The following is a 24,495-nucleotide window of genomic DNA, read 5'->3' on the forward strand; positions in this document are numbered from 1 at the left end:
TATGCCTTTAAAGATATGGGCCTTACTCCCTTTGTGACTTGCCCAAAGCCACATCTCACTTCCTCAGTTTCCCATCTGCAATGTGGTGATAATATGACATACCTGTCTCATAAGGGAATTGGGATTGGCTAGTTGATATTTGCATAGTTTTTAAAAGATGAACTGTGTGATATAAATGCTACACATTAGCATTACAGTGAGAAATTCATTCCATAGTGAAAGTAGAGCTTGGGGGCTCTGTCTTGCTGGCAGAGGGCTGAGCGCAGGAATAACACCTTATATCCTTCAAAGTCTGCTAATAATCCTTTCCTTAATTCTCACTGTAGAACACTGCTGTCTCCTAAGGGGTACGTCTACACTACCCACTGGATCGGTGGGTAGTGATCGATCTCTCGGGGCTCTATTTATCGCCTCTAGTGTAGATGTGATAAATCGATCCCCAATCGCTCTGCTGTCGACTCCGGAACTCCACCATGGCGAGAGGCGGAAGCAGAGTCGACAGGAGAGCAGCGGCCATTGATCCCGTGCCGCGAGGACACAAAGTAAGTAATTCTAAGTCAATCTAAGATACATCGACTTCAGCTACGCCATTCTCATAGCTGAAGTTGCGTATCTTAGATCAATCCCCCCGCCTCACTGTAGACCAGGCCCTAGTGTCGAGAGACAAAGGGCCTGATCCCACATCCACTGATGTTAATGCAAAGACTCCCATTGACTTTACTGGGTTTGGAGTTGGTCCCATATGCATAGATAATTCCCAGGGAATGACCCATCGCTGCAGCATCTCAGTGGATTTATTAAGGTCCAATTTCTCCTCAATTGTCTTCCCTCTCCAGGGCAATACTCATCAGCTCACTTTGGGCTAGTTCCGTTTTCTAAGATTCCCCACTGCTTTCAGCAGAAGGGCAGGTCATACAGCGAGATCTGAATATGACACTGCTGGATGTAGGCATGATGCCCATTTGTGTGTAGGCAAACAAAAATTCTTGGGGCAGTAGCTTAATATTTCACGTGCCCATGAAGTAGTACAGACATGCAAGGCTCTACTGCTTTCCCAGAAGGGAAGAGGGCCAACAGCGTCTGTCTCTTCTCTGGCAAAACAGACGCCTGGCCTCACTAGCAATTAGCGAGAACACAGCTGAGTTTGATTCATCTCTTAAATTCTGTGTTACCTAAGTATGAGTGAGTAGACCTGACCCCAAGAAAATGAGCTGGTTGCTGCATGCTCTCTCTGCTGTCTCCCGAAGACACGGGGCTGGCTGCCATTTGATTACTGACACAGAAAGAAAATTGCCTTCATTTGCAGCTTGCTTCAGTTCAGCTTTTTTTATATCTCATCATCATTATACCCCCCAAAAAGCCTGTAAATCTGAAGACATAACTCATTAGCCCTGGGCAAGTGACTTAGACAAGGTTTGAACTCTTAGTCATCAAACAAGAAGATGACTATTTTGCATGGGATGACAAGAGTGAATAGCTAATTTACCGTACCTGTGGGGAATGAAATAGTATCTTTTCTTATCATCTTTGGTGCACCATTTTGGGGTGCTACGAAGAGGTAGCACTGCCGGGGAATAGCAATGAAAAGGGATTTCAGTGTCGTTAATAAGCAAGATACCATGGGAGCCTTATATCAAAGAGTGTGTTCCACAAGGCAGAAAGAATGCAGTGTTTTCTCATGTCTTCATGCTTTATTGAATGTATGTAACATACAAAGGAGAAGATGTGCAGTAAGTGCATACAGAGAGAGATGGGTGAAATTCTCACATCAGTCAAGTTAATAGAAGTTTTGCCACTGACTTCAATGGGGCCAAAATTTTACCGTAAAAATGGGCATGAGCTAATTCCCTGAGTTAAAACACTCACACACACCCCCAAATATTGGGAAGTGTTTGAAATTTGGGTCCAGATGAGAACTTTGCAAACAGCCCCTAAGCTAGATTCTGTCACACCAGCTGAGGATCTAGCCCACTGCCTTTAAAATGGGTTGAACTGGACCCTGAATCCAAACTGCTCAGAACTTTAGGTAGTTGGAAACCCAGATCTGGATCCACATTTTGCAGACTGTATTCATCTCTAAGCCAGACAGACACAGTTATGTTTAGATAGATTAAGTTTTAATAAAAATAATGCTTAGCACTTATAAATGAAATTTCATTTGAGGATTTCAAAGAGCTTGGCAAAGATGGGTTAGTCATATCATACCCATATAACAGATGGTGACAAAGAGGCACAGACAAATTAAGGATGTGGTTTTCCAAAGTGCTCAACTTCACCTTACTCTCCTCCCAGTCCCTCACTGGGGGCTTGGCTACACTCGAAACTTCAAAGCGCTGCCGCAGGAGCGCTTTGAAGTGTGAGTGTGGTCGCGGTGCCAGCGCTGGGAGAGAGCTCTCCCAGTGCTGCACGTACTCCACCTCCTCATGGGGATTAGCTTGCAGTGCTGGGAGCTGTGCTCCCAGCGTTGCAGCACTGTTTACACTGGTGCTTTACAGCACTGTATCTTGCAGCGCTCAAGGGGGTGTTTTTTTCACACCCCTGAGCGAGCAAGTTGCAGCGCTGTAAAGCACCAGTGTAGCCAAGGCCTGGAAAACTCTATCCTGCACTATCCAATCACTGACTGAAGTCAATGGGAGCAGAGTTAGGCCAATGCTGAGCACTTTGGAAACCCCAAGTGATTTGGCGAAGACCCTACAGTGAGTTAAAACCGGAAGAAGATAGAAAATGCAGGTAGGCTGGCTAACTCCCAATCTGATCACTCACCAATGGGACTTCCTGGCTTTCCTTTTTACCTAGACGTTTTCTTATTACATAGATCAAGGGCAAAAAAATCTTCCAAAGATTAAACGTCCTCACCATTTTGTAACCAAGCCCGAAACAACAAAAGATGAAGTGGCACGGATTCTAGCCTTTTATAACATTCTCTTTCCCAGTAGCCTTTTTCACCAAACGATAGTTTGAAGTTTTAGAGCTTCATACCAGACAATCAGACTTTTTACACACTGCCATAATCATTTAATGGTTAGGCAGCGCAGCTCTCTTCCCACAAAGCTAAATCTCCTGTGTATTTTGCAGTTTATAAACTATATGAGCCTTTGTCCATTCTCACTCTCTTTTGAGCTTCCAGTGTGAATTTTCTGTTGTTGTTTTTGTTTAAAATTCTACCCTGTCATCTTTGAAACGCCATCCACTCACGCTTCGTCTTCAATAATAAATGATAAAAGGAAATGGAATAAATTCCCCTTAATGGGAAATTTTCACCTGGCACAGAGAACCTGGGGAAATCTATTAACTGACTCGAGCAACACCTGCAGAATTGCAATTACCCAGGGAGCCTGCATGCTTCAGTTCAGTCCTCTCTTACACTAGACCAGCTTTTGTCTGATCTCCCAGCCCAGAAGTAATGCTAAACAAACGTGCTCTAATGTGAAAATGAGCCATGCAGTTATTGGAGGCAGAGCTTTTCAAATGGCACTAGTATCAAGGGTAGAATATGTGTAAAATTCCAAACTCAGACCCTGTGTCAGGGAAGCAGATAATGTTTAAGCCCATCTCTATACAAGACAGCACCTATGGGACTTTATCTCTTGGTTAAATTCTGCCCCAAAAAAAGGAATGCAGTCCTGAATTGGGGCCTGAGTCACTATCTAACATAAACACTGGGCTTGACATGGTTAGCAATCCTGCGGCTTGATTTTAGATTGCCATACTGGGCAAAAGGCATATTCCCCACTGCCCACCCTCGCTGTTCTTCTAAGGTTCATGTCTGTTTCCTTGATTGTTTCTGACATTTCACAAGATTTAGAACAAGCTGTAATTACAAGCATGGGATCAATATAAATATTGTTTGTCTCCTTGCCTCTTCTTTCAAGGAGACAAGTAGTTACTTATTTTCCTCCCAAGAAACTCACGAGATGACAGACAAAATTGTCAGGAACATTTAGGGAGGCGGGAGACGGAAACCAACAAATCTCACTCTCCCAACTATCACTCTCTGGATCTACATCTTTAAGGCTCAGCGCCCAGGCCCAGTAAATCTCACTGATTTAAGTAACATGAACCTCCCATTATTTCCTTAGACCTAGATGGTTCACATCTAGGATGAAGTTTATGAGCTGCAGGAGCAATGCAGGCAAATACACAGCAAAGAAATGGGTTGCAGTCACTATTTCAAACTTCTTTCCCAGGTAAAGGATCCGTCTAGGGCCCTGATGGACTGATACAATATGGATTATTCCATACGTAGCATGCAGAAATGTGGAAGACGTGCACTTAAGAGGGCACATGCGAGTGTGTCAAGATGGGGATTCACGTCAAAGTGATACAAGTATTCGGGGCTTTGGAGGAAAACGTGAACCACAATTTATTTGCAATGCCTTTGTAACACACACGAAATCTCTCCTCTATGACATCCAGCACCAAGCACAACTATTAGGTCTGCTGAATCAGCGTACGTAATGCAGCCTATACTCATCTCACTTACTGAATCAAACATTTGCCCCACTGGCTTCCGTCCCTGCAGATGCAGTCAGAAAGGAAAGGTTAAAACTGAGTACCATAGCTCTAGTGGGGCCAGAATCTCAGCTGATATAAATCAGTGCAGAGTCCTTGAACTCCAGTCAAGCTACTCCAATACACACCAGTGAGGATGTGACCCATGACCTCTCACCTTTCCAGCTGGGGGACAGGTTAGCCATATGTCTGCAAACTGCAGCTAAAATCCAATTCTGAAGAGGCCACAAAAATCTATTTTGTGACACCCACCTAGAATGAATATGGTTTATTGATGGCCCTTTGATCTTTTTCCTTTGCACTGCCTCAGATTCTGAATGCTGGAGTTGAACTTTAATTTCAGCTGCTGTGTTTTGCAGACACTTCTCTACAGTGTGTTTAGAAATCAAGTCATGCTTCCAGAAAGCCATTTTCAAAAACACACCATTTGCAGTCCCAAGGACATTAGCCTGGGAAAGGGAGTCTCAATAAATAATTTTCTGTTGACTTCTAGAGGCCACTGAACAGAGTCTTGTTAAAAATGCTTCTCTGGGGCTGGCCCTCTCTGCTGCCTGGTGTGCTATTCTGTGTCTGATTACAAGCCACAAGACCTACATTTAGAATCACACTTGCCCACTCTGCATATGAGAAGACCTGTGTCACAGAAGGTCACATTTGCTAATTCTCAGTGCTGAGAGCATGGAGATGTCCAGTGACAAATCTTAAAAATCCCCAGCATCTCAGCACAAGTCATTGATCAGCATATTATCAAACAAGGATGTGTGTCAGCATAGTCTGCCGACATGAATAGCACAGCTGTACCTTTTCAAATAAAATTAGCCAACGAGAAGGAATGGCTTGGCAATGAGGGCACAGATCTGGGACTTCGATGACCTGGATTTAACTCTTTGCTCTGACACAGACTCCTTGTGTAACCTTGGGCACATCACTTAATCACTCTGGGCCATCTGTAAAATGGGGGTTAGACTACTCTCTCTCTCCCACCTTTTGTCTGCCTTGACCATTTAAACTGTAAGCTCTGCACAGGGCAAGATTTCTTACTATGTGTATGTACAACAACTAGCACAGTGGGGCCCCAATCTTTTCGCAGATTCTGTGGCGGGATGGGACCAATGCAAACATCTAGTATGACCTCCTGTTTAACACAGGCCATAGAATTTCCCTGAATTAATTCCTGTTTCAACTTGGTTGGGACCAGGGAGGCTCTACTGGTTTACCAATATTATAATAAAATGCTATAGGAAATAAGGACCTGGAAAATACACCAGCTCCTGTAAGAACCAGTGTTGCATGGCTCACCCAGGTGCAACACACCCCTTCTCTGCTCCACCACCACATAGACACAAAACACCATTGTCACTTTCACGCGAAACATCATGACTCTGACATTTCAAATGAAAAAAAGGGGATGAGGAAGGTCATATTTCAAACCAACGATATCAGTGCCATGAAATTCCTCAGAGCTGCAAAACCACCCACTATGAAATGGGGAACAGTTCCCAGGAAACTGCCATGAGAAAATCATCACCTATTTCTACTGATTAATAACTCAGACACAACAGCTGATTTAAACCAGTGTCCCTTTCAAAGTCTTTTACGGTTCTGAAAAAAAAAAATTCATCAGACAATATAAGTAGTCCTGTTGGTATTGACAGAGAGCCAGATCCTCGGCAGGTGTAAATCAGCACCATTCCTGAGGCTACGCTGCTATACGCCAGCTGAGAATGTGACTCAGGATGTGATGGGTCTGATTTTCAAATCCGCCCCTCCCACTATTTTGGGCTCACAAGTAACATTGGGTACAATTAATTGCAGGCACTGATCAAGCAGCTAGGTAACCAGAATGGGATTTTCAGAGGAGTTTAAATAATTTAGAAGCATGAGTCCTGTTGACTTTCAAAGGGGCTCGGGCTCCCATGTCTTTTAGGTGCTTTTGAAAATTTCAACTCGAGCTGCCATCATAGCTACAGTTAATAGCATTTGGCATATGCTGTTCCTATTAAATGGAGCCCACAATGACTTGGACAGAGCAACAGGAGAGCAAAGGATCGTTACAAATATACACAGTTGGATTTTTCTAAGGGCCAGGCCTGAAAACTCAACAAGGGCTTTGAAAACCAAGCTGTGTGCTCTCCATTTCTCAAATCAGAACCACTCAGAACAATTCCACGACTGGGCTCGTGACATAAACGCTCTACCAAAGGTGACAACCTTTGCTGGCTCCATAATGACACACAGTAAGTGATCATTTACAACGAATCACTAACATGATTGTTGATTAGTTGTACCCTGGAGGCACCTAGAGGCCCCAACTGACATAAAGGCTTTGTACAGACCCAGCTCCTGCATGTCTTCAGCATAATGCACCAGGATAGACCCTTTTTACATGTTGCTTTCTTTGGTTTCGCTCTTCCACCTCCCCAGTCAATCTGTTTGGTTCCTTGGGAGTGTTTGATTAGATGCACATTTATACCAGTGGAGGATGGGGGCCAATCAGCTTAGATGTACTGAAGTCAGTGGGGCTATGCTAATGGACACCATGGAGAATCTGGCCCATGAGGATTGATACAAAGGTCTTAAACTGTATTGATCCATTACCAATTCCGTGTGGTGCTTCCCGTTTATGGCAAGAAGTATGAGACTGTGTATTGATGTGTGACCTGCAGGAGCAGGCCAGTCACGTGCTCTGCAGCTTAGTTACTGGTTGTATGGCTAATAATGTAGGGGTGTGAATGGCAATGTGCGACACCTACAGTAGAAACAAGGGAGGGGAAGGGCAGATGCTTAGAGGACCGGGAAAAAGTGTGGCAGGGAAACAAAGGAGGCAAATGGAGACGTAATGGCGATGGCAGATCAGGTGAAAGCACCTGTGCAGGGCTGAGACAGGAGGGTAATGAGGGAGATATAGTGTAAGGTGCACGTGGATAAGGCAAGGTAGACAGGACGGTGGGGGAACTGGAAGTTGCGTGGGGACACACAGCAGTGAACACTCAATTCCTTTCCTTTTCCTCCTCTCCCCCTTGGTTTCTGTGTGTGGTGGTTCAGTCTGCGAACCCCTGAAAACATTGGGTAGGCAGAGCTCCCTCTGCCTGCCCTCGACCATCCCCTCTGCTTTAGATGCTTCTCAAGCCAAGCCATCCGTGCAAGCCTTATGGGAAGCAAGGGGCATGATACGAGAAATAAGGAAGGGGAAGAGTGGTGCCTAGACACTGTACCTCAGCAACAGAAGTGCAACATGAAGAGATCTGTATTACTGAGTTCTAAAGGGAAGTGCTGCTTAGCATAATGGATCAGCGTTCAGGCTAACACCTGCCTCCCTTTCTTTGCCATACTACAGAACGGTGCAATTTCCTCAGTCACGTGATTCATGTTTATATCATCCTCACCCGGAAAGGGGTTTCTTGCTTCTCAAAAGCCAAAAGCCATGCTCAGTTATTCTGCCATATCTAACATGTTACAAGACCTTATTTCAGCATCCTTGGGTATGTATCCTCTCAATATATTCCCTGTCTCTGTGTGCATATCCTCAGCCCCACTGCACCACTTGGCGAGCCAATGGATCTGGACATCTGAGGATTTCCCCAACAAGAGGGAATCCTTATGGTATCTTCCCTTTGCAGACCATGGTGTATGGAGCATGGCTGGTGTTGGGGGTGGGAAGAGGGCATGGACAGACGACTGCTATGCTCTGGCAACTACTGGCTGGCATGAGACTGCTCTAACTTGCACTGGTGGTGGGAAGCAAGAGAGCTGAACCTGTCTGTGGCTGGCCCAAGGAAGCTCAAAGGTGATATAAAACTGTCTTTACCCCTCTCTTAGGTCCTGCGCTGAGTTCATCTCACTCAGACATGAGGACTGGGGTTATATAGTATAGCAATATACTTGTGTGTAAAACACTAACCTCCCTTTCTGTGTGTCTTTAGATTACAGACTATCCAGAGCCACATAGTCTGGCTGTGAATCCACATCTAAGGTTCAGTGGATAGAGCGCTGGATTGTGACTCATTCTGTTCCTGAGTCTGCCACTCCCCTGCTGGGTGACCTTGGGTGAGTCACTCCACTGATCAGTTTCCCCATCTGTATAATGGGGATAATAATATTGCCCTCCTTTGAAAAGTTTTTGAGAACTACTGATGGAAAGCACTAGATAAGAGCTGGGCATTGCTGTTGTTATTGTGATGATCATGATGATGATGATGAACTCATGTGGGTTTTGGTTTGGACCATTATAGAAAGATAAGGATCAACTGCAAGGTCTGGATATTATAATGTATTATACACACACAATATGTATGTGTATATCAGAATATCCATGCAGAGAGAGTCATGTTTGCATAAACACAGCGCTTGCTAATGCAGCTGTGCTTGTAATAACCCGTGCAGTCATTTTTCTGGGTTGTCATTATTCCCTCTAAAACCGATTATGTCCAATTTGCAAACACTGAATCTTACAGCAGAATGAAAAATAAAGCAAGTAGCTCCGGTGAATACACACATGAAAGACCTGGGCACTGACTAGGAGAAGGCCCTTGCTTGCATGCAACAGCTGAGCCAGCTGTCATCCAATAATGGCTGAAAGGGAGGAGGATGGAGAGTGTGTTCTAGTGATTAACACACCAACCTGGAAGTCAGTAACACTTTTTGTTGTAGTTCTGCCACTAAACTCCCGCTCTGACCTTGGGAAGGTCATTTGACTATGTGCCTCAGCTAATCCATCTATATCATGGGTGCAATAATATTAATGTACCTATCCCACAGAGGCACTGTGAGATTTAATTAACTAATAGGCCAGATCTTCAGCTAACGGAAATCAGTTCAGCTCCCTTTACTTTAATGGAGTGATGTCAGTTTACACCCCGGGAGGACATGACCATCCTCTGGACAGTGCTTTGAGATCCTGAATATATAATTCCAGAGTATTCTAATTACAATTGTATCCTGAGAAACAGTAGGGAAAACAAATTGGTTCTGTGTAAACACAGTAACTTTATATGCATGAGATTTTTGAAATTAAACCAGCACACAAATGAAACATGACATGGAAGTTAGAGAGGAATTACACATGCTGGGTAATAATAGAGTTTTATAAGTATCCTTCCACGGGCATTCTCCTCTCTGTGCCTTTATTTCTGCTTAGCTAGAATCCCAACTCACTTTCTGGGGGGAAACAAAAACTACTCAATTAAAAATGTACAGCTTGTCATAGAAGCAGAACTCACAGGAGATGAAAGCATATTTCATAACAAACCTCTTGTATGTTTCTCCCCAGTCTCTTGCTACAAATGCTGTGTACTACAAGTTTCTGGTGCCCTCATGTGGTTCAACTGCAGTAATGCAACATGTATCCAAAACACAGGCAACAGAGCAGACAATAATAACTCAGCTGGCCTTGTAAACCATGACGAGAAAGCTGCAGTCAGCAAGAGGCAGAGACTGATATACAGCCTGCAGCTTCAATTTACTGCTATCTATTGTGGTTCATTTTATATGGTCATTTTAAAAAACTAGAAGATTTATATTTAAATATGTCAGAAATTATAGCTGTTCTAAACGGAAGAGGAATAGCACGTAGGAAGCAAGGCAGACAACTTAGAAAGCAATCAACCAATCAGAAACGCACTGTGTTTGGCTCTCAGGTGTAAAAAGCCAGGGAGAATCTATTGAGAGTGTTAGCTGAAAAGTTAACCATACCCTAGCTATGCAAATGCGGATCTCACATTTGCGGGGAGGGTTAGCAAATCCTAGCTTTGAAACTACATCAAGGACTTTCTAATCCAGGTGGGATTTCTAGAACCCTTAAGATCAGCTGAGATGGACAAGATGGCTTTACTTCTAGAGCAGCGCTCTTCACTGCAGTTGCTGCTACATGGACGGAGGTAGCCACTTAGTGCAATGCATTAGGGTTTAAGATAACTCAGGCTGCACTGAGGACTGAGAGTCCCTTTTCGGCCTTGCTTGTGTTTGTGCACAAGCCTGCAGCCAGTTTCCCAGCTATGTGATGCCAAGCAAAAAGGCTGTATCCTTAGAGAAATCTGTTTGATTTCCCTACCTGCTGAGTTCCTTCAGGCTTTTCTCCATGTTCACAATATCCCGCATCTTATAGATGAACCATCTGTCAATGGCTGTGAGTTTATGAATATCATCCACAGGGACACCGTCGTGCAAGGCCTGCCGAAGAGAGGAGATAGTAAGCCAGACACTTTAATAAACACGTCATAAGTATCCGATTTTCCTGGAAATGTATAGTAATTATTCCTCATCTCCTATTAACGTCAGCAAGACTTTTGTCTGAGCAAGGAGTGCTCCCAATTTGGCTCCCAATGAAAGTCTCTGCCCAAACTCCAACTGACTTCAATAGGGACTGATGCTGGTGGACACCTGCTGTAACTTCATGTGCTGTATATGCTTCATGATCTCTCTCTCTCTCTCTCTAGTATGCTTACCCCCTGCAGCTGACTTCTCATCCTTGCCTTTTATTACCAAGGTCCTGTACATTCCACAGTCCTGTGGTCTGCTAGAAGCAAATGTGATCAAAGAAAGGTTTAGGTTTTCAATGGTTGAGAAACTGGTTACTTTTGAAATGGACTCTGATTTATAGTTTAAAGATAGATTGACTCAGAAATCCTGGATATAAAATACCCCTGAACTATGGAAAATTTCACATCCAGAACCAAACTTTGCAGCCATGACATTACTCTGGTTCTTTCTCATTCTCAAGGTAATGAAGGCTTCAAACTTTCCTAAACATGCTTAATTATGAGGTTTTTTTTTAAAAATTTATTTTTAGCAAACCATCCATATTCACTGGTTAAAAAGGAAACCCACTCTATCATCCCAAAGGCAATGTAGTACAGGATACAGTATTTTTTTAAATATCCCCACATGTGAATAAAGTACAGATATAAGAGGTAGATATTAATAGTTATTATTATGATGTGGCTAAATACTGAACTCTTTTTTCTCTTATACTTTAAACTTTTTTTAATAAAGCCCATTTCCATGTGATCATTTCACAAATAGGCCACATCATCTTAGTAATCTTCTCTTATCATCTGCTCCAGATACCTCTTATTTATGAGGGCCACAGCCTAGTGCCAAGACTGGTTGACACTGTATATGACCTTGGCCCAGTCAGAAGTTTTATTGGGTTTCGCATCTCTCCTGTGGTTTTTGACTAAAGTAGAAGAACAAGGTAAAAGGCAATAGCTGTGAATGGCGTCTGAACTCTCACGTTTTCTGACACAACAGGCATTGTAGTCATCACCCCAATAAACAGTGAAAAACCTTGACGTGTGGGGGGGAGACAGAGAAGGCATCTGATGAGACTTGACTCAAAAAGAGCTCAGTGGTAACAACAACTAGGCTCTGGCCGTTTAGATGTCAGAGAGCTGGTTAGGAATTTCTGATCCAATCGATCCCAGCTGTCTGAGTTACCTTAAACTGAGTCAAGCAAGCTGAAATTTTAAAATCCAAAACACTGGCTTCACTCAGTTATTGATGGGAGTGAATCAGTGCTCCATTTTAGACCAAGGAGTTTCTGTGGAGGGCAAGTGGGGAATTAAAGGTTTAACTGTTCCTTGTTCAGACAACAGTCAAAAGGAAAACTGCCATTTTGCCCCATCCCCATCGTCATGTGCCCATCCCTAACTTGGGCCTTACCTTTCTAAATGGCTTCTGGGGCTCCTGTAAGGGCAGTCAGGAAAGATCTTGCCATTCAAAGAGAAAACTGTAACCAACACAAGCCCCAGTGCTGAAGGGTGTTTTGTGCTTGTAAATATATGTGCCTCCCCAGCTTAAAACCACCTGTTCATTTGTCTCTAGAGTACAGGCCTTATCCAAGTCTGAAGCAACCTGCCTGATTCCTCACTGCTTTGCACCCTGCAGTGTCATTTACACCTGAACAAAGCGCAAATACAATGATACCAAATCAGAATGGTGGCCTTACTTCCAATATGATCTCCCTATGCAAACATGTAAATGAAAGGCCCTGGGGAACGGCCCACAGAAAAACTTTGGGATGTCTCTAGAAGTTATTTTCTTATTTCCACTGTTGAAGACTAAGTTCAAATGTCCTAAAAGCAGGAGAAGAAAGAAAGAAAGGAAGAAAGAAAGATTATTGTGTCTCCATCAGCCTTTCTTGGAAATTTATACAAGGTTTATAAGAGGGAGAATTGAGTGGAAATCATCAGCAAATGCAGTACAACCTCAGCTAGACAAGAGTCATGGTGGAGACTGAAAATATCCAATAATTATTACATGTACTGCATTGGCATCTTAGCGGTACTGACAGACATTGAGGCTCCGTTATGCTAGGCACTGTACATATGCCTGGTAAGACAGAATCTCTGTCCCAAAGAATTTACAATCTAAATAGACAAGATGAAGTATGGGCAAAAGGAAGGAGTATTATTCTCATTTTACAGGTGAGGAACAGAGGCTCCCACACTCACAAAAGGCACCTCGTAGCAGAGCACTCAGATCTCAAGTCCCAGATCAGCGCCTTAACCACTAGCCTGCCATTACCCTCCAGCCAAAGGCTACAGATATTTGCAAGAACTGTCAGTGTAATTAACAAATTTAACCCTATATCAGTTAACAGGGAGTTCTGGACAGCTGAGCTAATTTAATTATGATTTAATTTTAATCCTTGGTTGCAAGATATGGTCACAGAGTAGCATGAAGATCCCCAAAGATCCTCAGATTGACTGCAGCTAGCTATTTTCGTATCACCCTTGGTTTCAGATGTCAAAAGGATCATTTTTAATTTGCTTTGCATATACTAATGCTAGTTTGCAGAACTGCCCAAATTCTGCTGTCACTTGTGCCAGCATAAACAAGGGCCAAACATTGCCCGCCATTTAGCAAATGATCGTCTTACAGAAGCAAGCTAAAGAAAAAGTGCTCCAGTTGTCAACCAACATTAACCGTTTGCCTGCTGAATATGTTGGTGGTATAATGTTCCTGCTGTTTAATGTAACATGGATAGTCTAAAATTACAGTGATTTAAGTGAAAGGTTAATGGATGACTCAAGTACAGCAGATGTCATGAGGACCAGCAGAGAAAGAGTTATTTCCATCCTAAGGTAATGAAGAGGAAATTATGGGGGGAAAGAGAATCTTTGGACCTCACCGGAGGTGATTCAGAGATGGAAACACAACATTATCCCCTTATGTCTGAGGTGCACAAAGAGGAAAAAGGGACGAGGGGTTAAAGAATATTCCACTCTATTACCTCAACCAACACAGTCTGGTAACTATAGTCAACAGGGTAGACCTCATAGCCTCTGCGTCCTTCATTACCTTGGCTATTGCATAGACTCGAATGCTGGAGGGGTCAGCTAGTTCTTTCTGGAGATCTAAGTTGGCCGGCCACTCTTTATTCATTGGCAGACGTGATGTGAAGCCATCCACAGACGGATGGCACATTCTCAGGGCCTTCTGGAAGCACTCTTCAAAGGTGCGCCCGATAGCCATGACCTGTAACAAAGAAAACTCTCACGTTAACGTGCTGAGGTGTTGCCCCTCTCAGTTGTTCAGATGGTAGCAATGCTTATTAGGTAAGATTAAAACCTATGGGAACATCTTGTAGGAAGGGAAGGATAGCTCAGTGGTTTGAGCATTGGCCTGCTAAACCCAGGGTTGTGAGCTCAGTCCTTAAGGGATTTAGGGATCTGGGGCAAAAATCTGTCTGGAGATTGGTCCTGCTTTGAGCAAGGGGTTGGACTAGATGACATCCTGAGGTCCCTTCCAACCCTGATATTCTATCATTCTAACTGACTCAAAGGAAGATTACTATCTCAGAGCTTTCAAAATCCACCTGTTTTATAATAAGGGAGAATCCTCTAAGACTGGAAAAGCCTCATAGCGCAGAGGGAATTTTAAGCTTTAGAAGTGGGCAAAGTCAGAAGACTACATCTCTGCCATTGAGCGTGCGTCAAACCTTAAGTAACTACCATAGTATGTTTCTGTTCAATGATTATTTCACCTAAAAACAATCCCATTCCCATTCCCACGTTCCAGTGAGTTGCATGGAAACTTTGCAACTCATTCCAATGTTCACATGTATATTTCACCAGAAAGCAAAATCTTAAAAGGGCACAAAAATAATCTGAAATTAAATGGGCCAAAAGCGTCATGGGAAAACTTTCTCCCCTTTCACACAGCTGCCCTGTTCTGAGCCTTCAGCCTGCCACAACACAGCTCACCAACAGTCAGGCTGAGGCTAGACAGTTCAACTAATAAAAACTACACTGGTCTGGAGTCTGGTTACCGGCACAGGCCTAGGGAGGGGTGTACTCTGCCAGTAGCAGTCATGGGAGACATTCTGATTGAGAGGGGTCTCTTTGAGGAACAGCTCCTCTGCTCTGGGAGCTGGTAATTTCCTGTTTGTCTGTATCAACAGTAAATTGCAATATTCTCTGTACCATCTCGACTCAGCACACCCCATGCTGGCCAGGGAGTATGAAGCCAAAGCTCTGTCTATTCCCCATTCCTCCCCCATGTTCATTGTCTGCTGGTTTGAACAAGGTTCAGATAGTCTATGCAGGAGAATAAGATGGGGGGTCTTATGCTCCCTTATTCCCCCATACATGTGGATAGTCCAAGTCATAATGCAGTTCAGTGTTCATACGGTGGGACACTCCGGAATATAACCCTTTATTAGCTGGGGTAAAATGTGCAAAGCGCATGTATAACATGAAGTCACGGGGCATTAACATCATAAATATCTGCAGGGGCCTACTGAACCACACATTATTAAAAATACAATCACCCTGGCAAGCCTTTCCATTAGAGCTCTAATTAATCCTTCCCACCGTGCTAAGGGTGTGCTCTCTGAGCGAGGAGGAGTGGGTGTTTGTAAGGCCTCACTTGTCAAAATAATTTAATGAGGGAGCTACTGGAAAAACATTAGGAGGAAAAAAAAGAGACAACAAAGTACACAATTAATTATTTTGCTTTGGATAACTGATGAGTTATTAGCTAATTAAATGGATAATTTACCCATTTTGCTTCATTTCATTCCTCTTGAAAAATTAGCTGAAGATGTCACCATTATTCCAACCAGTCTTAAATTCAGATTTTAAAAGTCACGCTGTTTTGTTCCTCATTTCTGAAGGCCTATCCTATCTATTCAGAGTGGGAAACCAACTGTTTAAGACAAAGCAATTTGACCCTTTTAAGAGGGCATCAGGTGCTGTGTTCTGTTTTCAGGTGCAGGATCAGGCTAGAGAGAAGGTGCATGTTTTTAACAGTGATGGTGACTGACTATTGGAACAGCTTCTGGTGGATTCTTCATCACTGGAAATCTTTAAATCTTTCAGAGTGGATGTTTTCAGGAAAGAAATGCTCTTGTTCAAACACAACTATTGGACCTGAAGTAGGAATTAATTCAAGGAAGTCCTATGGCCTGTGTTATGCAGTGGTCCCTTCTGACCTTGGAATCTATGAATCTCAAGAGAGGTCTACCATGCTATTGCCAAAAATGGCCTTTACAGTCCCAATCATTCTAATTGAAAAGAGTAATGGATACAGCTCAGGTGATTTGAATAAGCTCTCAAAAGATCAAATGTTTATCCACACCCTCGGGATTAACTGGGGCTGAAAAGCCAGGCTGCACATATCTGGAAAACAAATTTTCTACAGCCATGCTAGGAACACCCCAATGGCATTTCCACAGGAAACCAGAAAATGTCGAGGAAGGTGAAAGTGAACAAGTATTGACCAATATAGTAATAAAACTTTTACAAACCAAAGGCAGTTTGAGGTTCAAGACCAGTTTGCTTTCAGTTTAGGGTGATTTCTTCTCTCCGTTCTTAATCTATTTCTATTTAGTTCATTGATCCTCAGTCGACATTCTGGACAACCACTCAGCATGGAGATCATGAAACTGACATTAAAAATGTCCCAGTTTGGTCTCTAATTTTGCATTCAAAAGACACTGAAGACCCAGTGAATGAATTCTAACTGTTAGACAGCTAACTCCGTGATTAGTGGGCAAAACCTTGTTAATTGATATCTACATGCTGTCACGTTCAACCACAAATACACACAACACTTTTGTAACTGCAGTTGATAACTGGAACCAAATTGCGAGTGCAGAACTAGCATCTGTTTTTAGAAGAGCGACCCTTGAGGTTCTAAATCCTCCTTAGCATTCATTCGGCTGGCAGACTAGAAAGAACCAGCATCCAGAGAGCAGGCAAGGGAGAAAAGTTAAATTTCACAGGCTACGGAAAGGAAATGAAGAGAATTCCCCACACTCACCTCTCCCACGCTCTTCATGGAGCTGCCAATCTGGCTAGAGGTGCCCTGAAAGCGGTCCAGGTCCCAGCGAGGTATCTTGGCGACCATGTAATCCAGGCTGGGCTCAAAGCAGGCAGAGGTTTTTCCTGATACTACATTCTTGATCTCTGGCAAGGGGATCCCCAGGGCGATTTTGGCAGCAATAAATGCTAATGGATACCTGGCAGAGATGAGGGAGGGAGGCGTTTTTAGTATCATGGTTGGTACTGTAGGGGGCAAGGAAATCTGCATTCTGCAACTGCATTCTGCAGGGATGGCGCACCACTCCTGGCACGTGGTATGTAAGTGCAGCTCACTGGAGAGCAGCAAGAAGCTTGGCTACATCATGTAGGTCATAAGGGGCATGTACAGAGCTCTGGAGGAAGAATCAGCTATTAAGGAGGAAAGATGGTCTGTGGCTCAGGCACCGGATTGGGACTCAGGAGATCGAGGTCAGTTCCTGGCTCTGCCACAGACTGTCTGCATGACCTTAAGCACACCACTTAAAGCCTCCATGCCCCAGTTCCTCCTCTGTAAAATTGGGATAATAATAATATTTCCTGTCTCCCACCCTTTGTCTGTCTTGTGTCTTTAGTGTGTAAGCTCTCTGAGCATGGCCTACATTTTACTATGTGTCTGTACACATCTAGCTCCATCAGGCCTGATCCTGATCCTCTAGGTGCTACTCTAACACCAACAATTAACAACAACAGAAGGGTTTACTTCTGCCTGGGGAGGGAATGAAAAGCCCTCATCTGGGGTAGGGGGTTATACTATAGGTACGTGCTTATACAAGTAAGTGAAGCACTGAGCGACTTACGTTGGAACATGGGCTGGACAATCATTAAAAGCTGGTAAATTGACTATCCTCCGTGAAATCCTTGCAACACCTGAAAAGTTTGGTGTTTCACTGCAGTTAAGCTGCTCAAGAGGGAAAGGAGGAGGAGGGAGAGACCCAGAGAGTGGGTGCTACGGGAAAGCAGAGACTTTACAACAGGGATGAGCGAGTATCCTTTAAACATAGTAGCAACGCTAGTGTATATCTGCATAACCTACCGTGAGAGTCCATCTTATTTCAGCAAATAAGGGCAATTGAACATCTTAGATCAGTGGTTGGATTGCAGTGAATCAGTGCTGGGACTAGTGTTTAGCTGCATGTACTAGAGGCCAAGTGTTTATGCTCAGTACAGATAAGCCTTGTTTGAAAGGAGCTAGAATAGCCTTTGCAGTCATTTTCCAGCCAGCTCTGGTGCTTGTTGGAGTAGCACATGATGTTCTTGCAGCCTGAGTGACTCCAGTGCAGAAGGAAAACCGACTTAGTAACATCCACTTAGCAAATGAAAGCGAAAAGCAGATTTTAGTCTTTTTAGGTAACAGATGATTGCCCCAGTCTGCAGGGGAACATTGCTGGACTCAATGAGTCAGCAGGATTAATGTATTTGTTAAAAGTCCCAAAGGTACCTTTAAATTCAGAGCTAAATTCTCCCATCAGCTAACATGGGCTTTCAAGGGGTTGAAATTAGTGAGATTGGACAGGTCTAAATGGGGGCAGAAATCAGCCCAAAAGCAACAAAGGGTATGGTGATAACTGAGCAGCGAAATTTATATAATTCCGTTGCAGAAGCCAAGTGATTATAAATTATCCAGCAGGATTTCCTATTGCCCTAACGTTTGCTAAGAACGTCATCTTGCACAACTTTCATTTGATTGAGAAGGCCTCATTGGCTGGGGTAGAGGTTAGTTTATTCCATTATAACAGGACTGTTCTCATCTTTAAGAACTGCCTACTTGGAATCACCACCAAAACAGGCAACAATGATAACTGCAGAGCAGCTGGAAATGCTAATAATTCAATATGGGCTAGCATGTGTTCGTTCACAGATGGTAATTGACAGCAAACCCCGTCAGGCCATTATTATTTATATTGCAGTTAGCAACTAGGGCACCATTGTAATAGATGCTATACAAGCACATAACAAAAAGACAGTCCCCACCCAGTCCAAGTACCTCTTCCCCATACACTTCACAAAACCATTCACTCTTTCACCAACAAAGGAACTTTTCTGGGCATACATTAATATAAAATAATGCATGCTCTCAGCTAGCAGACTGAAGGAATTCTTTAGCTATTTGACTTCAAGCACTTCACAGGTAGTCATAGGCAAAAATCCAAACCTCTCTCACATTCCTATAATATTTGTACAAAATGCAGAGGTCCTCATTAGTCGCAAAAGCATCGTTCAGCCAGTCTCAATCCACAGAGCATTGTTCTTAGGGAAAAGCCCAATTCTGCAGTGCTTTTACTGTGTAGCCAAATGGGGACCAAGATCTAAACACCAAACCCATTTCAATTTGTGACCCAGCCAGGACTGGAATTTCCAGAGTATGGTTCTAAAGCTGGTGGAACATTTTATAAGCTGGTGGTATTTTTTATTATTATTATTATTATAATTTTTGGAGAATCAAATGATGGTTCACATTTTAGGAATGCTGGGTGCACTGAATTCCCACTGAAGCAACAGGAGATGTGGGTACTCAACACCTTTCAGGATTGCAATGGTAGATCCCTTGTTGCAAAGCTTTCTTCGTTCTATGTACACCATGCTACTATTTTATATATACAGTAACTCCTCACTTAAAGTTGTCCTGGTTAACGTTGTTACATTGCTGATCAATTAGGGAACATGCTCATTTAAAGTTGTGCAATGCTTTCTTATAACGTCATTTGGCAGCCACTTGCTTTGTCCACTGCTTGCAGGAAGAGCAGCCTGTTGCAGCTAGCTGGTGGGGGCTTGGAACCAGGGTGGACCGGCAGCCCCCTATCAGCTCCCCACTCCCCTAAGTTCCCTGTGCAGCAGCTGCCCAGCAGGCTAGCAATTGCAGCTTTCCCTCCCCGCACTGCCATGTGCTGCTCCTTCCCTCTGCCTTGGAGCTGCTCCCCAAGACTCCTGCTTGCTGTGTGGGGGGAGGGGAGGAAGAGGGGGGCTAATGTCAGGGTGTCCCCCTCCATAGAGCAGAGGGGACACACGACAGGGCTCAGGATAGAGGGAGCTTGCTGGCAGCAGCAGCTGCAGTCTCAGCAAGCTGATCTAATCAACAAGGCAGTGTCCTTAAAGGGGAAATGCTCATCTCTCTCTCACACATACAGTGTGTCTCTGTCTCTATCTGCGATGCTCTCTCCCCTCCCTCCATTCCTGCTGCCTTGTAGACTGTGAGAGTTAACCCTTGAAGGCTCAGCCAATTGCTAGTTTATCATTTAGCAGTGAGGCATTCCCTGGAAAATATCCCACCCTCTGACTCCTCCACCTCAACCAAGCTTCACAATAATCATCCCTGCGTACCAGTATTAAATTGTTTGTTGAAAAAAAATTCCCTGGAACCTAACCCCCTCATTTACATTAATTCTTATGAGGAAACTGGATTCACTTAACATCGTTTCGCTTAAAGTCACATTTTTCAAGAACATAACTACAATGTTAAGTGAGGAGTTACTGTATATATATATATATATTTACTGCAACACAAGACAAAAATGGATTTGTGTCTCCGAAGGGTCAGCTAACACAATGAAATCAACCAAACGCTTGTTGTCAGTTATCGCTGTCTGTCTCCAATTTGCTACACGGCTTCAACAACTGCAAGAGTTGTTGAGAACTGTAAATTAAGGACTAATTTGCACTTCTCAACAGCATCTGCAGAGTACAATTAAGAAGCCAAATTTTAACCAGACAGATTTGACCATCGTTATCTTGATTAGTTTACGATTAGCCAACAAAACAAAGGTAGCTAGCAATACCATTTGATTCAATCTGGCAGAGAGCTCATTAATAACCAAGTCCTTAGGGTTCCAGAGATGATTTGCAGCCAACGTATGGATGCCAGGGAATATACTCTCTAAAACCAGCTGCTATGTTCCCCTCCTGAGAGATTTTCCATTTGTAATACCAAGTGTCTATGCTCCCTGCACCTTTCCCCAACTCCTTTCCCTGCCCCAGCTTTTCTTTCTTGTCTTACCCTGTGGCCTTGGATGCCAAGGCAGAGCTTCTGGAGAGCCTGGCATTGACCTCAATGATGCAGTACTCCAGGGAGGTAGGATGCAGGGCATACTGAATGTTGCATTCCCCCACGATGCCCAAGTGTCGGACGACTTTGATGGCACTTTCCCTCAGCATCTGAAATTCCTCGTTGGACAGTGTCTGGCTGGGAGCCACTACAATGGAATCTCCTGTTTGCCAGAAGAAAAACCACAACAGTTTGATGGCGATAAATTCTGGTCATGTCTCTGCTAACGTACTGCATCTTACAAGTTCTGAACACCAAGTGCTATGGAAGATGCCTGTTTTGGGACATTTCAAGGCAAAGGACGGCCTGTGCTACCGTGTGAAATAAGAAACAATAGGGACGGGCTTAGGTATTGAAAAGGGTGGTCCATTGTATCTGGTAGTACTTAGCTCTGATAAGTATTCTACATCCTATTTCTCATTGGTCAGGTAAGTGTATCAACTATAGTTGGCAGAAAGACATTCTATGAACATGCTGATCTAAACGCAATCTACAGTAAACTACACTGTAATCTGTAAAGAACCTACCAGTATGAACTCCCATAGCATCAACATTTTCCATATTACAGACGGTGATACAGTTATCAGATGCATCTCTCACGACTTCATACTCTATCTCCTTCCAGCCAACAACGGACCTCTCCACTAGAATTTGGTTGGTCACTGCAAATGCCTGGGGAGCAGGTTGAAGAATCAATTAGGGAGGACAGACAGCAGGAGGATACAAAGGAAGGAATACATTTTTATTAAGCATGCATAACGGAACTGGATGCATCTCTGTATTTAAGGCTCTGCCACCACTGAGTGACTCTGGGCAAATTATTTCCACCCTCTGTGCCTCAGTTTCCACATCTATAAAATGGAGATAATGCTACTGGCCTCCTTTGTAAAGAACTTGAGACCTACTGATGAAAAGCACTATGTAAGAGCTAGATATTAATTATTATGGGATAATTGCCATGTATAAACTTTTATTTTGCATTAGCCTCATTTAAATGGCATGGAAAACAATGTGATCAGATACAAAAGAAATGAGGACATTTGGCTTAGCAACAGAACTGAGAAATATAAATTAAAATAAAAATATTAGGTTCTGCACTTAATTTTATATATGCGAGTAGCTCCACTGACTTCAGTAGGATGACTTCTCTGTGTAAGATTAAATAGGTGACAAAGCAATGGGTGCTTGGACACACTGCTGAATTAACAACACTATTAACTAATCACACCACTAATTACTGTGACATACTGATCAGAAGCAAGAGTTATGAATTATTCTAAAACTAACCCAGAAAACATTCCTGAGCTGGTAAATGAGTATAATCCAAATGGATACATTGACATTAATATTAACTATTATACAAGAGGTTAGTTATATCTCACGTGGAATATAGAAAATAACACACACATTATCAGACCATCCTTTCCTCAGCCTCCTTTTTGCCCTTAATTTTGCAGCCAAAGCTTAAATTACTTAGTGTCACGGTAACCTATGAACACAGCTGAGCCACAGCAGGGCTGCCTGATAGGACGAGGAAGTCAGCAAACCTGCTCTTCAACCCATCAGCCTAGCTCCTGCTCCAACCACTAGGCATTACCACCCACGTCTCAGTTCGTGACACTTAGGCCATGTCTACTACATGTAACGTGATAAATGCCAACTATGTTATAACATGTTTGTATCTTGGGATGGGGCCTTAAGGCCTCACGCTGTGCTAATGGGCATCAATGGCAAAGCTCCCATTGACTTCAGTAGCAGAGGATCTGGGCCTTTGACAGCCACGGTTGTCCTCTACCATCAAATACCATGGGGCCCCAAGCTTGCAGGCACTACTGTAATGTAGATTAATATTAATCATTCATTTTCTTATTTGCATCAATGGAATTCCCTTGCACAGAATCACAGACAAACAAGAACTGAATAAAATTAGACTTGTTTGCGTTGGGAAAAGGAGTCTTATGGGCAATATAACTGAAAATTTGCAAATATTGCAGGGAATGAAAAAAACAGTATGATATAAAAAATTGTTTTCCTTGGTCGAGTGTTTACAACCTTGCACTCCCTCCTTTCCAACAGCAATTCCTCTGCCTTTTCTATTCTATTCTATATAGGTTTTTAATTCCACACTCATCTCCATAGTATCTGAGAGCCTTCCAATAGTAAATTAAACAATATGATTACACATCTGTCATGTGGTGTTTGTTCTCTCATCCTCTCCCCAGAAGAGGAAGTGTGTGGAGTGGAGTGTCTTGTTTTGGTAGGGACGGTTCGGTTTTGTTGTTGTTGAATATAATTTAAACACACTGAAGTCCAAAAGGAAACATGAAACGCTTGTATCTGAGTTCATTTACTTTTTTCTACTAAATAATTTTAACCCATTCTGATGAAATGTAAATTTGTCATCATGGACATGTGCAATATTAGTAATCTATCTGCTATTCTCTTTGCTGTAATCAGTCTGATGGGTAAGGAAAGCGTTAGCACATTCTGTTTAACTAAGAAAAAAGGAGCTACTCCTACTCATACTGGCTCTTTCTCCAGGGCCCCTGGCCTCATAAAAACAGCCATTCAGTGAGGAGCATCAGTGCATTGTATCGAATCAAACTACAAGGAACACAAGGCTAAATCTTCCACTGTTGTAAATGGGTAGAGGCCCATTGATTTCAATGAAGTTATACTGAGGGTTGCCAGGCGTCCGGTTTTTGACTGGAACGCCCCGTTGAAAAGGGACCCTGGCAGTTCCGGTCAGCACCGCTGCCTGGGCCATTAAAAGTCCGGATGGCAGCACAGCGGGGCTAAGGCAGGCTTCCTGGCTCCCGGAAGCAGCAGCATGTCCCCACTCTGTCTCCTAGGCATAGGGGCAGCCAGAAGGTTCTGTGCGCTGCCTCCATCCCAAGCACTGGCTCCGTAGCAGACACTGGCTGGGAACCATGGCCAATGGGAGCTGTGGGGGTGGCACCTGTGGATGCAGCAGCCCACAGAGTCACCTGGCCACACCTCCATGTAAGAGCTGGAGGGGGGGAAATGCCGCTGCTTCTGGGAGCCGCCTGAGGTACGTGTCATGCAGAGCCTGAACCCCTGACCCCCTCCCGCGCCCCAGCCCCCTGTCCCCACTCTGATCCCCTTCCTGCACCTAAACTCCCTCCTGGAGCCAGAACCCCACACCGCCTCCCTGCCCCGATCTCCCTCCCACCCTCCAAACTCCTCAGCCCCATCCGACAGCACCCTCCTGCACCCCAAACACCTCATCCAGAGCCCCACCCCAGAACCCACACCCACAGCTGGAGCACACCAGCTCCGCACCCCAGCCCCCAGCCCAGGCTAGTGAAAATGAGCGAGTGAGTGAGGGTGGGGGAGAGCAAGCGACAGAGGGAGAGAGGATGGAGTGAGTAGGGCGGGACCTCAGAGAAAGGGCAGAGCAAGGGGCGGGGCAAGAGTGTTTGGTTTTGTGCGAGTAGAAAGTTGGCCACCCTAGCTATACCATGTGCACCAGCTAAGTATCAGGCCCCACTGTGCAGGATATTCTAACCTGGGGCCTACTGGATTTTCTTGATTTCAGGACTGCCTATACTGTGCTGCTCTTTGCTCTAATCACAAATCTAACCTTTGCGCCACAGAGTCTTACTTGTGCTGCTCCAT

General features: G+C 43.8%; 1 protein-coding gene across 1 annotated transcript in view; it reads right to left on the reverse strand.

Annotated features, from left to right (window-relative positions):
* CPS1 (carbamoyl-phosphate synthase 1) overlaps nucleotides 1–24,495 on the reverse strand; it is a 137,241-nt gene that overhangs the window by 56,947 nt on the left and 55,799 nt on the right. The window contains exons 17-21 of the mRNA XM_050916118.1: nucleotides 21,384–21,528; nucleotides 20,809–21,019; nucleotides 16,777–16,975; nucleotides 13,813–13,989; nucleotides 10,562–10,680 (exon numbers count right to left, since the gene is read on the reverse strand). Of these exons, the coding sequence (XP_050772075.1) occupies nucleotides 10,562–10,680; nucleotides 13,813–13,989; nucleotides 16,777–16,975; nucleotides 20,809–21,019; nucleotides 21,384–21,528 (851 nt within the window). The remainder of the gene's footprint in view (nucleotides 1–10,561; nucleotides 10,681–13,812; nucleotides 13,990–16,776; nucleotides 16,976–20,808; nucleotides 21,020–21,383; nucleotides 21,529–24,495) is intronic.

Source organism: Gopherus flavomarginatus, chromosome 10, assembly GCF_025201925.1.
Source record: "Gopherus flavomarginatus isolate rGopFla2 chromosome 10, rGopFla2.mat.asm, whole genome shotgun sequence".
NCBI classification, from domain to species: domain Eukaryota; kingdom Metazoa; phylum Chordata; order Testudines; family Testudinidae; genus Gopherus; species Gopherus flavomarginatus.